Source organism: Podarcis tiliguerta (assembly GCF_965153285.1).
Source record: "Podarcis tiliguerta genome assembly, chromosome: 5".
In the NCBI taxonomy this organism is placed as follows: domain Eukaryota; kingdom Metazoa; phylum Chordata; class Lepidosauria; order Squamata; family Lacertidae; genus Podarcis; species Podarcis tiliguerta.
The window spans coordinates 35,392,662-35,407,709 of record NC_139538.1 but is presented as its reverse complement, the minus strand read 5'-3'; the positions used below and the strand labels follow the sequence as shown (position 1 = coordinate 35,407,709).

The following is a 15,048-nucleotide window of genomic DNA, read 5'->3' as shown; positions in this document are numbered from 1 at the left end:
AATCAGGTAATTGGTGTTGGGTTGCAGACCCATCCAGAGTAAATCCAGAAAGGGGACAAAAGTCTAAGCAAGCCTGGGGTAATTACATGGTGCTTTATCTTTTCTGACATCTTGAGCTGGTCCCAGGGTACTAGATACAATGGATACTCCCGATTCTTAACAAATCTGACAGTATCCAGAGGCAAAGGTGTGTGGTTGACTGTGAACCCTAACAACAGGATCATACACAAAACGTTGTAATCAAGTTATAATTTTAAGCACATCTGCAAAATATCTAAGTTGCCAAACAGATGGCTAAAATTCATCTCCATAAAGCATCCATTAAGGGCTTTTTATACAGATGCCGAAGAACCAATTTGATCCATCAACTTGTATAACAACCTAAACAGCACAAAAAACATGGGAGCGAAATATTCATGGCTGTTTTTACAGAATTGCTTTGAAAACAGTGCTTAGTACGGAAAAGTTGCAGCTGCTCGCTGGGTGTTACAAAAGCTTTGAAGACAAATGATAGCTAAGCTGCAAGTCTACATCAAATGAACCATCACACTATATAGTACGAAACAAAAATTCTTCTCTGTCCCTATTAACTCAAGTAAGCCTCTCTATTGGGGGAGGGTGGGAGAGAGAATGAGAACCATCAAGCATTTTAGAAATGTTTATTTCTAGCCCTGAAAGAACAAAGTCATTAAACATAGTCAAATACAGTAGTTAATATTGCAGTAACAATTAAATAACAGAATGGGATTAAATTAAACAAAAGGCAACAAAATCTGAAGACAGGAAAAAAACCTTGAAAGCTTGCACTACTTTCATTTCCATCTGATGAAGTGAGAGAAAGGGAACAAAGAGAAGGAAACAATTTCAAGATGTACTTAATTCCAGCTATGAAGACAAAGAAATTCTGTAACTCTTAACAGCAGAGTTTAATTGACTCCAAACTACTCCAGAGAACACATATGGTGATTGCTTAAGTTAATCAGTTATATTCTCAAGTTGTTAATGTCTTCATTCAAACCAGCAAATGCTAAACTTATTTGTGGTAAGTAGTCGTGTCTATTTCAACTGGATTTTTTGCGGGGGGGGGGGGGGCAGAATTGGGAACTCATCATTCCAGGTAAGCCTGCTTTCATGGAATGAGATACCCTTCTCTATCCTTCTCTCCTCCTTGTAGGTTCACACCAATAACCATAATGTGCCATTGCAAACACGCCCAACACTCAAAGACTGATTCAACTGAGTACTGGGGAGGGGGGGCATTTTTTGTAAGCCCAAACTGAATATTGAAGCTATGAAGTGGTTGCCCTGAACACTTCAATACATGCTCAGCTACGACCATTTCAAACTCTACAAAACAGTATTTTGCAGCAACACATTGAATTGGGATCTGGTACGATGCTGGAGTATTCAGGATACTGTTTGAACAGCTTAACATCTAATCTAATATGACTGTGTGAGTAAGCCGTGAGTAACTATGTGAATCGATCAATATTTACTCACACTGGTGCCTGGATATTTGGTTAAGGCATCTTTAGCAGGAAGAGCAGTTAGGAGTCAATAGCCTATGCAATTTTATGCTGAGTGTTCTTACTCCTGTGCTCATAAGCTATACTTCCGTGTCCAGAAGATACAATCTTGAACATTCAAACCAGACATTAGAGGGGGCGGGGAGAAAAAGACTGCCACTTTTCCACTTCTAAACCAAGCTTTAAGACATTGGCAATACATGTTCAGTCCTTGTACCATACAAACCACATGCATCGCTGCGCAATAATCAGGAACTTCCCAATGGCTCGCGTTAAACACAGAGTTCCATTCAGTTCATGTCTGTTTCTATCCCTAACCCTTTATTGCAATAGCGGACAGGGAAATTAGATGAACGCACTGCCGTAGTACAAAGCTGCTATACTTAAGAGCACCCATGCAGACATGCTGTGATAGTACTCATGATCATGACTGGCACAAGAGTTGCCAGTGGGTCCTGCTTCAGCCAAGTCCTGAGCCAACCCAAATTGTAAGCAACTTTTAAAGGAGGATTTGAGAACCCTCATGATGAGGCAGTCAACTACTCATTTAAGATACATTTTAATCACATTAAAAATCAGTAAATGCTGCTTTTTGTTTATTTCAGAAGTGTTACCTTTAATTGCTACCATAAAAACACCAACATACACTTATCTCACAGCAGGAGTCATGGGTTCCACATATTCCATTGCCAGCAACAGACGACAGCTCAAAGGTAAGAAAAGGTAACTGTAGAGAATCCTTTAAATCTCATTGTTTGACTCACATAAACCAAATTTAAGAGCATGGCTATTCTATACTTTATAGTAACTGTATTGCAAGTTATGGCCAGAGGAAGAACACCACCTAAAATACCACTCAGACCAGGACACCACATTTCTTGGACTAAACCAAAACACATTCAAAATGCTCTGAAAGCAACTGGGCTGCTTTGTTACAGTTTTCAAATGAATACTTCTCATAGGACACAGGACTGCAGATTGGAGTATGGCACTGCTTTCATCAGCATTAATAAGGCATTTGTTGGTACAGAGCAGGGTGCAAGAAGCTCCAAGATCTGAGGGAATGGAGCCCTTTGTGATGCAATGACTCAGAACCCAGAATTTTGCAAACCTGTTCATAAAACCCAGCAGAAATTAAGCCCTTATGTCAACACATATTAATATTGTTCACAGGTAATAAACAGGCTTTTCATTGACCATCAGGCATTAAAGGCATTAAAGACTGCCTCTTAAGCTAGGGTTTTAAAACGTTCTCCCAAGAATACCACGTAGGAATGCGACAAAGCTATAGCACCAAATTAGTAAGTCTGTTATGTTACTGTTTGGCACATCACTTGGCAATTCTTGATAAAGAGCTGCACATAAAACACAGTGCTTCTAGAAGGCTGATGTGACTGAAGAATCCCCACGGTGCACCTGACCACCTCAACCAGAACTTCAATTCCTCTACAGCTCCAATTACTTTCTTTCATTTAGGGAGGCACTTTATCTTGTGTTTGTCTTCAGCCATAACAGTTGGTAAGTCTTTCAAGAGAACCACGAGAAGGCAAGGTTCTGCAGCCACTCACAAGCCAATTCAAATAATGTTGAATCTAGACTACTTTGCCATCTCCAAATGTTTGTCTCCACAGAATAGCACTTTTGGTGTTCAGAAGATTCGGTTGGCTGAATTATACAAAAAGTCTTGGATCTTCTATTTTTGAAAATCTGCTGGGTCTTTGTTAGTAGAAATGGTGAAGATATACATTTTTATACATATAAAAAGGAAGAGAGCTCTAATACTTAATCCTGACAGCTCCAAAGTTGCTTTGGAGGGGAAATGTACAACATATACAAAAGGTACTTAAGACAAAGAAGAGCAATTTAAAAATTCAGAAGGCACCAGCATAAAGCCCAAAGCCCAAGTCAGAACATGGATACAACACTTTGCTATAAAACCACACACTTTCAAGACATCCCTTTAAAATGTTACCAACAAGCCTACACAGGCAAGGAAGGAATGGAAGACAAGTCACAGGGATGGAGTTCTCTCCCCGAGCCCACGGGATGGTTTGAGCATTAACCAAGAAAAGAAAAGCAACACTTTTTTCCTTTTCCCCACATGTATTCAATCTCCTAAATTCAGAGGCATCTTTCCCTTATGTTAAAAAGTCCACGCAACAAAATTATGTATCAGACGTTGCTGAACCTTCTTCTTCCCCTCTACTCATGTTCTTCTGTCTTAAAGAACAGTCATTGGAAAAAAACTACAGTTCTTAGGTAGCTGGGTGGTTAATGCTACAATACAGTTATAGCTAAATTGTATGCTAAGAGATAGGTGAATAAAAGGAATTTTCACATTTCTACCATATCTGCCTTTTAGTAACTCAGATGTTGCAATATTTTGAATGACTGACAAATGGAATGGGGGGGAGGTCAGCAGATCAAAGTAATGCCTCCCTCCAAAAGCTTGAATCTGTTGTTCAAGTATTGAAAGTGCCCAACAGAGCACAATGAATGGGATCTGGTACAGCAAAGTCATTAAAAAAAAACACCTCCCAGGCATAGGAAAATACATCGGAGTTGTCTGCAAAAGTGGTGAAAAGGCCAGTGATTCAGTTCACAACTTCTTCCAGAAGAGTTCACTACTACCACCACCATTTTTTCTTCTCTTGTGTCTTCCAGGTGAGAGATTTTTTTTTTCCCTTTTGCAGACTTTCAACCTCCCTAACAAGAGCAACAATTTATATATTATGAAAAACTTTAAAAACAAAAAAACAAAAATGATGAAGGCCACAGCAGCAATGCTAACGGTTACTCTTCATTGCTTCTTTGGCTGCTAGGATCAACGGCGTCAAGCTTGACAAAGGTTTGGCCAGTTTCAGGAAAGGATGCTATCAGAAAAGAAAAGAAACAACCTTTTAATGAAAGAACACTTAAAAGGAAACTCCAGCAGCAGCATTTTGAGTCATACACTTAGCAAACAATGCAAAGGAGAGATGACCAGGGAGATAGGTTACCTACTGTACTTAGGTCATACTGAAATATGATCAGTATTAGTGGGTGGTATTCAGCTAAGTCTTACTCAGAGCAGAGCTATTAAAATTAACTTATACCAAGGGTCATTGCCTTCAACAGGTCTACTCTGAGTAAAACTTAGCTGAATCCTTAGTCAATCGTTTGCAATTATTATTATCATTATTACTACTACTTTCTTTTACTACTACTACTAATGCTATTACTTTCTTTTTAAAAGTTGTCCAGGGAACATGCATTGATGAGTGATCATATAGATCTACTAATAAAATTTTAAGATGTGCAAAGATACTAGGTTGGATTCAGCTATCCCAGTACAGTAACAGAAGCCAGTTAAAAGCCTCCTGCTGGCCCAACAGGACTCCCTCCTTTCTACCAATGTACTCTATAAGAGTCAGGAGAACCCCCAAAACAATGCAACAGGGCAAGGAGAAGGGAGACTCTTCCACCTGGCAAAGAGAGAATGCTTGTGCTGACAGAACCACTGTATTAGCATAATGTGGAATTCGACCATTCTTTTTTACCTTTATGTTCCCCGTTCTATCCCATTTTGTTCTGAATTTGTTGATCATATATCAGTCTTCCTTTACAGTAGCTTGACTTGTCAACAGAAAGCACTGGCTACAACTGATGCCATTTGCAAGATACCAGCGGCTTTACCTGTAACAGTTCTTTGGCTGACCCTCTTTTCTCTACATCCATTTCCAAACAACTATTTAGAAAGTCACGAAATATTGGGGACAATTTCTCTGGGTTCTGCAATTCTGGAGTGCCGTTTGTTGCTATTAAATATAATGCCTGCAAGAATGAACAAACAAACAAACATTGGCATTATGAAAAACAAAAAAAGGGGTTGTATGAGCACCTGAGTTTAAATCAGAACTGAAAAGGACCTGAAAAATCATTCAAAATTTGTGGGTTTTTACTGTGTTTTGCTATGTTCCAGGGAATCGAGAGTTCCTTGAAAACGTATGCCTTACCCTCAAAGGGTTTTCATTGAGATATGGGGGCTCTCCTTCGACCATTTCAATAGCCATGATACCCAGGGACCAGATATCCACTTTGGGGCCATAGGCCTTTCGTGTGACCACTTCAGGAGCCATCCAATAAGGTGTTCCAACCATAGTACTACGTTTGCTCTGTTCTGGAGTAATCTGTGCACAGAAACCAAAATCAGCTACAAAAAAAGAAGAAAAGAGTACAGTTATTGGAAAGTTAAATTAATAGTAAGTCCTACACTTTGGGTGTATCCCTGTTACCCAATTATGCTTCCAGAAAAAGCTACAGATGTCTCAGTGCCCACACGATGCTCCTTCAACAGCCCCCCCCCCCCGAAGGCATCCTTTTAGCAATGGAATCCACCACCAACAGTGGTGCAGTTCATTCTACCATTTATTAAAACACATGTAGCAGAATGATGTGGTAGAGTGGACTGTACTACTTTAAATTGTGGGTAGCAGATTCCAGATTTGAAATAATCCCCTGCATTTTTCTTTTCTTTTAAAGCCTAACACATTAAAGACACAGTAGCAACAACCCAGAAGACAAGTTCTAGCCCAGACTACTCCATGTGTGCTAGTTTTGTACTTGGCAGGATCCTTCACAAAGGGGGAAACTCACAAACGTAACCTCCGCACACACCTGCAGTGAGAAATGGTTTGGCTCATTCTACCACTTCATAGATTTACCATCTTATTTATACCTCACACTATTGCACATTCAGCCCAGCCGTGTTCTTTCTGCTGCTGCTGCAATACGATGCAGTGAAGGAATTCAGAGCTCAATTGATCAACTATCACAAAAGACATGGGACTTGTGAAAAAGGATCTCATTTTAGTGTAAGCCCCCCCCTCCCCAGTGAAGTTTTAAACTTATAAGACACATTTTTAATGGAATCTGTGGAGTTATTGACTAAGCTCATAAATCTATGATACAGCATATTTGTTTTACTAATCTATTATTGCAGCGCATGAGTTAAAATTACTGAAGGCAGCTGTTGAAGTATTTAATATTCTGTACTTCTGGTTTCTTAATTATCCCAACCTTTAGCCTTAGCTTTTGTACTCAAATCTAATTTTAAACTGAAGCGGAAGAGAAGAATGCTACTGAGGACTCTGGCCAACTGAACAATTCCAAGGTTAGTCTAATCAAGACTGCCATCTGCTGGTTTTAAAAAATGCAAATTTGCAGAGTGTGTGCAAAACCAGGGGTCAGCAAACTTTTTCAGCAGGGAGCCGGTCCACTGTCCCTCAGACCTTGTGGGAGGCCAGACTATATTTTGGCGGGGGAAATATTGACGAATTCCTATGCCCCAGAAATAACCCAGAGATGCATTTTAAATAAAATGACACATTCTACTCATTTAAAAACACACTGATTCCCAGACCGTCCGCGGGCCGGATTTAGAAGGCGATTGGGCCGGATCCGGCCCCAGGGCCTTAGTTTGCCTACCCATGTGCTAAACAATGCAGACTGCAATGGTAAGCTGTTTTACATTTATAAATGGAATCTGTTGTTTAGTTTAAAGGCAAACAGGTACTCTGCCATATCATCTACAGCTTTTACTCTTATCTAAATGACACAAGTTAGGGACGCGGGTGGCGCTGTGGGTTAAAGCCTCAGTGCCTAGGGCTTGCCGATCAAAAGGTCGGCGGTTCGAATCCCCGCGGTGGGGTGCGCTCCCGCTGTTCAGTCCCAGCGCCTGCCAACCTAGCAGTTCGAAAGCACTCCCGGGTGCAAGTAGATAAATAGGGACCGCTTACTAGCGGGAAGGTAAACGGCGTTTCCGTGTGCGGCTCTGGCTCGCCAGAGCAGCGATGTCACGCTGGCCACGTGACCCGGAAGTGTCTTCGGACAGCGCTGGCCCTTGGCCTCTTTGAGTGAGATGGGCGCACAACCCTAGAGTCTGTCAAGACTGGCCCGTACGGGCAGGAGTACCTTTTACCTTTTTAAATGACACAAGAAGTCAAGAGTCAATGAAAATGCAATTAAATGCTTCCAACACCATATTGTGGGCACTGGGTGGAGGAAGGAGTGTGTAAGCTCATGCATGTGGCACTAAACCATGGTTTAACATTATGTGTGAATCAGTCCATTGTGTCAGTTTCAAAACAAGCCAATTTCAAACCATGGGTTATGAAGCTGGCTTAGTTTAACTTACTTTATACTGCAGTGGCCCAATCTGATCTATACATGCACAAATATTTATGTGGCTTCCAAATAATATATTCTCCCTGTCTTCTCAGCCACATAGCCACTCTAGTGGCAAAGATGTGTTGAGCCCAGAATTATATTTGTCACTGCAGCTATTACACTAAAATTCATACCAGTGAATTTTCCTGTGAAACTTATGTGCAAAGTAACAGCACCCAACTGTTTAGCCACATATTTCATGTTTGGAAGTAACTGACATGCACTTACTCAGTTTAACTGATCCATCCATTCCCAATAGTACGTTGTCACTTTTAATATCTCTGTGGATAACCTGATTGGCATGTAGGAATTCCAATGCCTGCAAACACTGTATGGAAACAATGGAAGGGATATTATCTAGACGTGTTCAAAATTCACATTGGCTACAGACAGTTTAGTAACCTCAAACTACGCTTTACTCACTAGGTAACCAATGATTTATATAGTCTAGCAAATTTAAAAATTATGTTCCATATTTACAATCTTAACAAGTTTAATACACACAATATGTCCATGATATAAATCTTCACTCTTTTTTAATATCAAAAGAGTTTCCAGCTAAAAACATCAAACAAAACCATTAATCAACATTGACATAATTAAGGTCAATCCACTGTTTTTCAGTGAAAGGTCTTTCATATGCTTACTTCAGAAGGAAGCATGTTTATAGTACAGAAAAATATGGTGCCGTTCCAGTGGTCTATAAAATAATTTGCAATGGGGCACCCTCTATCTCCAAATTTGATTTATGCCGTCTTCCTTCCCTTTATCCAACACAATTTGTTAACTTTTGTCAATTGTGCCATTTGCCAGACTTTGCTTAGTCATTCTCTTCTTTAAAAAGAATGAAAGAACTAATCGCCAACTGAAATCTCTGCTGAACCTTCTCCGTAGTTTTTGCACTTCATTGATCTCACAACAGTAACCTAACAACAGCTGCATCCACCAGAATCATCACCAAACTCTTCAAACTACTAACCTCTGTTTTTATGGAGAGTGCTACTGCATCCAGTATGAGTTAAATCCCTACAACTGGATCAGCAACTACTCTTCTCCAACACTGTTCTCTATGTGTTCAAATCTTTTTCTTCTGTGAAGAGCATTTCATTATACAGTGGTGCCCCGCAAGACGAATGCCTCTGAAGACGGAAAACCCGCAAGATGAAAGGGTTTTCCGTCTTCAGAGGCGCTTCGCAAGACGAATTTCCCTATGGGCTTGCTTCGCAAGACGAATATTGACGAAAATTTTTGAGGGGTTTTTTCCGCTCCAAAACCCCTTTTTCTGAAGCGCTAAGCTGCTAAAAGCCTTTTAGCAGCAAAACCGCTAATCCCTTAAGCCTTAAAAAGCCATTTTTAGCCCTTAAACTGCCAATAGCGCTAATAGCGCTACTCCGCTAATGGGCTTGCTTCACAAGACGAAAAAACCGCAAGACGAAAAGACTCGCGGAACGGATTCTTTTCGTCTTGCGAGGCACCACTGTATAAGCCCTCCCGTGGACTGAACTGGTACAGACTAGATACAGGGATGCCACCTTGGTGAAAACTAGACAGTGTGTACTCTTAAAATGTTGTGGTTTGTATCTCAGAAGATGAAAAGACTTGCATGGCCACTGCTACTTCACAAGGCTCAAACCCAAATGCTGGTCCACAGGCTTCCAACTCCCAGCCTTGATAAACCTGCCTCAGTAATGTAAACGCAATTATAATAAAAGTCAATTAGCTAAGGGAAGCAAATTTTCTCTTTCTTCAATCAATCACCTACCTCTCGACAGACAGCGGCAATTTGTGCCTCATCCATGCAAGTCTCCGTAACGACATCTGTGAGGGATCCACCAGCCAGATATTCCATTATGACAAACAATTCGTCTTCCATTAGGAAACTGAAGGTAGAAATTGATGAAGTTCAAACATAACAAATTATTGAGACAAAATAATTATTACCATTATTACAACTTTATGTATCACCATGTACAACACAATCTCAATGTGATGGAGAAACATGCCTTAGAAGCCATTCAACTTCCAAGGCACCTTTGAAAATGGAAGCATTCACTTCCGGGTTGCCAGCGTTCAAAAGCCGAAACGTTCGACTTCCGAAGTGTTTGCCAACCGAGGTTCCACTGTATATGGAAAAGATCCAAAATTGAAGCAATATTTGAAGCAGGAAGGTCTGTGTGCATGTTTCCAGGAACATCAGTCTTGTATCAGACACTTCCCTTGTCTACAAAATATAGGTCTGGTACATGAAGTTATTAATATATAAAATGTCTCTATTATCTGGACTTCTTAAGAAGCTGAACTGATAACCCGACTTATGACAACAAATGATACAGGGAATAAGGAGTTATTTCAGGCTATATTACAGAAGTATCAGATATTTAAATGTGTTCTGTACCTCAGGAGAGAGGCCAGTCTACTATGTCTTGCATATTTATCCCACCCTTCTTCCAATGACTCAGAGAAGCACCCTGGTTTCTCAAGAGATAGAAAAAAGGCAAAAGCCATTTGTCCAAGGATGTGAACTTCACAACCTAGTAAGGTGTTGAACTTGGGTTTTCACGTCCAAACTTTCTAGCTGCTATAGCATGTGCTTTGTTACCTGTCCAAAAAGTTGACTATGTTTGGGTTCTTCAACTCTTTCATTACCAGGATCTCATTGATAATTAACTCCTTCTTGGGTTGTTTCTGAAGATTTATCTGTTTAATAGCAACCTAAAAGGGTGAAAAGGGATTCAGCAGAAGTTTATATTCAAAGAAAGACAATTGTAGTATTAACATTTTCTAATGTTACAATAAAAAGGCAAATGGGTAGTTTCTTTACATTCATTTTCCTGAGATCACCATTTGGTTGCCGTTGACAGATCAACTGATCCAAGTAACTAACATAATCCTCACAGACAAAAGTTGGCAGGACATTTTGGCAACAAAAGAAATGTTCACTAACAACAAAGTCTGAAACTACGAGAGCCAAGAATGTGCAGGGGTGAACATAAGGTAGTTTTACTGCATTCAGAAGAATGAAATAAAAACAACAAGACTACACAATTAAGCCTGATAACGTGTAATGCTGTGGTTGGAAGTGTAATATTTGGAAGAAAAGAAGTATCTATGATGTGTAATGAGCCCAGTACTAAAATTAGCTCTTATGGTTTGAATCTGAAACAAGGGCACCAGACAGCCAAAAAAGAGGTATAATGGTGTGTGTCTACAGTAGTTGACACCAATTTTGATTCACATTTGTTTTCAAGAAATTCAGTTTTCCACATTTTAGAAGTCATTATTTCAGTTCTTACCAATTATGAGCTAACAGTGACAGATAAGGCTCTATTGCAAAAGAAAAAAGAAAGCACTATCTCTCCCACAAACTTGGGAAAGGGGCAGCTCTCACAAACATCAGTCACGAATGAAGGTAGCATAACAAATTATAGATTATAATTTAACTCTTTAAACAGAAGCAGCTTTCTATGATAAAACCATGGGAGAGTTTAATTAACAACTTAACTTCCTTTCGGAATTTTGAACAGCCTTCCCAAACGCGGTGCCCTCCAGATGTTATGGACCATAACCCCATCAGTCCTAGACAGCATTCAGGCATGATGTGAGTTGTAGTCCAGAAGATTTGGAAGCCACTTGGTTGCAGAAGGCTAATTTAGAACCAATTCCATGCATTTGATTTTTGCAAAATCCTTTGAATTTAAATTTCTTTGAATTTAAATTTCTTTTAAAATTTATCATCTGATTCTACAGTACAAAGCAATTACTTCTGCACACAGCTATGAGGAATTCACTATTGGGAGATGAGTCTTTTTTTAAAAAAAACCAAACAAACCAAAACACAGTAACATTTGATTTGACCACTCTAAGAAGAAAATTCAAAGGTGGTAGAAGGTATATTGTTCCTACCTCCTGTCCTGTTGCTACATCAATGGCAATGAAAACTGTACCCGAAGCCCTATGAAAAGAAAATACACAATTCTATTAACATTCACATCTCTAATGCATATGTGCATGAACAGGTAAAGAGGCTGCACTAACTTTCACTGTACTTCGTTTTTATTCCAGTTCCAGGTTAAAAAAAGTCAACAGAATAAGATCATGTTATGTGTTTTCGAGTTACGGACCACGGGAAACCCGGAAGTACCGGAACGGGTTACTTCTGGGTTTCGTCACTCGCGTATGCACAGAAGCGCTAAATTGCGCTTTGCACGTGCACAGAAGCGCCAAATCGCACCAGCACCTGTGCAGACACGGCGCTTCAGGATGTGAACGCTGCGGGTTGCGGACGTGCCTCTGACACGGATTATGTCTGCAACCCGAGGTTCTACTGTAAAATAAGGAATAGGAAAAGCAAGACCTTCCTTTTAACAGAGCATTTTGCAATATTATTTAGACACAGACTACTAGTCAGATAACTGATGCTTAAGATAAGTTAATTCCATATTCCATACTCCACTGCCCCAATAACAGTCCAAGGATAGACAAAGTCCAAGGATAGATAAATGGCAAGCTGACTGGAAATCTTTTTCAAATGTTCCTCCTCATCCCATAAAGTAAAGGGTAAGTAGCAAAGCACTCAAAATAATTGTTTCAAAATTTCCACTTCTGTTGGAGGTTTGCATCTGGTTGTTGTTATTATGTATACTAATCTATTGTTCATACTTCTGGTTTTGTAAACAGAAACCAAATGCCAAATAAGACAAAGAAAATGGTACTTCCACTAACTCATTTCATAGTCAGTACTCACCCCTGTCCTATTTTTTCGTATCTTGTATATTTTTTCTTGGGATCTCCTATACTCACAATAGTTCCTAAAAAGAAAATTCCATGTGGAGTATTATAAACCAACTAAGATGCACTATTGACTTTCATTGGAAAGCTAATACATAACATTTCAATCAATAAAACAGTCAACACTGATTCAGCTCCTAAGTTGTGCCTCTGTTCAATTAAAGTGGGCGAGGACTTTCATCAACTCCCTTTTCAACCTGATGCCTCCTGAGCCATCCCATATCCCACATCATATTTCAAGGATACTCCAAACCTCAGGAGCAAACTTTCAGGAGGTACAGGAGGCAACAGAAGGAAGGAGGAAGAAGGAAAAACTTGTTCCATGAATGCAAAGTGTTCTGTTCACAGAAGGAAACTTAAGATCCATACCATTTTATCTTCTTCAATGATGTAGCAGTGATCTAAACCTTTACAAGAACCTCAATTGTACATATCTCTCATGGCATATATTGCTTCATTATGATTAGCAGGTGTATACGAGTGTTTGGAAGTCAGTTTTTGCTTACTTTATTGCTGACAATGGAATTAGTATGAGAAACATATACATGCCTAGAAGATTACTGAAATGCTGAAACTTCTATAAAATCCCACAACTATTCTCACAAATCAAACCACTTCACGCAAGTTATCATTTTAAACAGACGAAGACTCTTCATGATAATCTCAAGACACTGCTCTAAGCAGCTACCAAATGTAGTGTAACAAAATATTGATAAATGCCTTTCCATTAAATATTCACACTTTCAAATGACAACATAATATGAGTATTTTGGATAGTAAAAGCAGTTTTCAGCATAGTACAGACAGCCACTTTTTCATTACTTTCTAAAACACTGTCATATCTTGTCCCTATCCTGTATAGGAAGAGCTGTACCTATATAGGTCTATTCATACAAAAGTGTTTGCTTCCTGTGAAAAATAATGTGAGAACAGTGCAAACACAGGATATGCTCCTTAACAATGCATCAGCTATAAGTTCCTGCTTCAGCATTTCCTCAGCTCCTGGATTGCTAGCTAGTAATAACAATGCTCACACCATTCACACAATGCCTCTTTTCAAGAGAATCTGCTCACAATTCCTACAAAGGGGTGAAAAGATGTCAAAATAAGGTTAAATACAGTGTCAATGGCTGATTCACCATACAGAATACTCAGTACATAAGACTTTGGGCTAATCATATACATATCCCTAGTAAGGTGCTGACTTAGAATTTCAACTTACGCAGCTTTTCCGTGATTTCTTCATCTGACATCTTAACTTTCTTCTTCTGTTTATCTGCTGATTTAGCAACTGTGTCACCCGTGTCACCAGAAGGTGCTGGGATGGGATCTATTACGGATCGCGTATAGATCTGCAAGGAAATATCATAATTATAAAGCCATTATATTACTGTTAACAAATCTCTTTTCAGGTTGAAACCGCCACAAATACTTAACATCTCTCATGAAAGATTTATGGCTATCCTTTTAGTCAATGTGGATCCACAGCTACTACAGCCTATAGGATGATATAAATATCTATAGGTTTTTGTAGCATTAGGGACTTAATTACAACAACTGACCCAACTGACTACTGTATATTACAGTAGCATACAGTCGTATGAATCCTTTATAGAACTAAGCTCTAAATGGAGTATGGTAGATAATAACTTTCCTAAACAATTTTGGAAATTACAGTAACATTCCCTTGTATACAACTACTAAAGCATTCTTTTCAAACTCAGAAACAACTATTCAAGCCAAGCTCTCACTGCACAAGCAATGCTGTTTCAAAGTAAAAGCCAGTCGCCCCCTCTAATAGGAAACTCAAGTGGGGAATACTGACAAGAGATGGAACGAGAGTGGAAGCCCTGAACAACAAGAGGCAGGTATCAACATGCTCAGCAAAACGACCCCACCTCCCAGCTCAATGGAAGGAGAGAGGTAAAATGCTCAATTTGGAGGAGATGGCTGGCTGAAAGCCTCCACAAAGAGTACTGCAATTATGAGAAAGGATTCTTCCAATACTTTACTTATTTATATAGCATTGCCGCCTCCCTTCAAGAGCTTCACATATACCACATAGGTCAATATTATTTCCAAGCTATAGATTACGACCACTGCTGAAATCTAGGGATATTTTTTTTCTAGCTAAAGTGAGATTTGAATAGGAGACTCCCAAATCATGTTCCCGTTGTACCTGCAGACTGATAACGTTATGGACAGAAACTATTAGGTGAAATGAAACGACTCACTGATTTTGTATGATCTGGTCGTGGGGCGATAACTGGAGGAGCCACTTCGTCATCATCTTCCTCTTCAGGTGCTGCAGGCTCTGACCCTTTTGCATTGGGCTAGAAGTTTTGAGTTTTGGGTTTTTTTAAAAGTAAAAGAAAGGAGTAAAAGAAATTAAGCCCTACTATAGAACATTTAGAAAGTTCACTATAAGGAAGCATACAAAACTATAATAACGGAGTAGTATGGAGTGGGAAACCATTTTTTCTGTTGAGGGTTGCATTGCCTCTGAACTAATCTATTGAGGATGGTA

General features: G+C 39.5%; 1 protein-coding gene across 2 annotated transcripts in view; it reads right to left on the bottom strand.

The window, feature by feature from the left end:
- Positions 1-645: 645 nt before the first annotated feature.
- The window catches only part of PAK2 (p21 (RAC1) activated kinase 2), a 41,000-nt gene continuing 26,597 nt past the window's right edge, over positions 646-15,048 (bottom strand). For both annotated transcript variants that reach the window (XM_083443312.1, XM_083443313.1), the window contains exons 6-15: positions 14,756-14,854; positions 13,744-13,873; positions 12,478-12,541; positions 11,637-11,685; positions 10,333-10,445; positions 9,496-9,613; positions 7,962-8,061; positions 5,522-5,718; positions 5,202-5,339; positions 646-4,399 (exon numbers count right to left, since the gene is read on the bottom strand). In XM_083443312.1, coding sequence (XP_083299438.1) covers positions 4,313-4,399; positions 5,202-5,339; positions 5,522-5,718; positions 7,962-8,061; positions 9,496-9,613; positions 10,333-10,445; positions 11,637-11,685; positions 12,478-12,541; positions 13,744-13,873; positions 14,756-14,854 — 1,095 coding nt within the window. In that variant the 3' untranslated portion in view covers positions 646-4,312. The remainder of the gene's footprint in view (positions 4,400-5,201; positions 5,340-5,521; positions 5,719-7,961; positions 8,062-9,495; positions 9,614-10,332; positions 10,446-11,636; positions 11,686-12,477; positions 12,542-13,743; positions 13,874-14,755; positions 14,855-15,048) is intronic.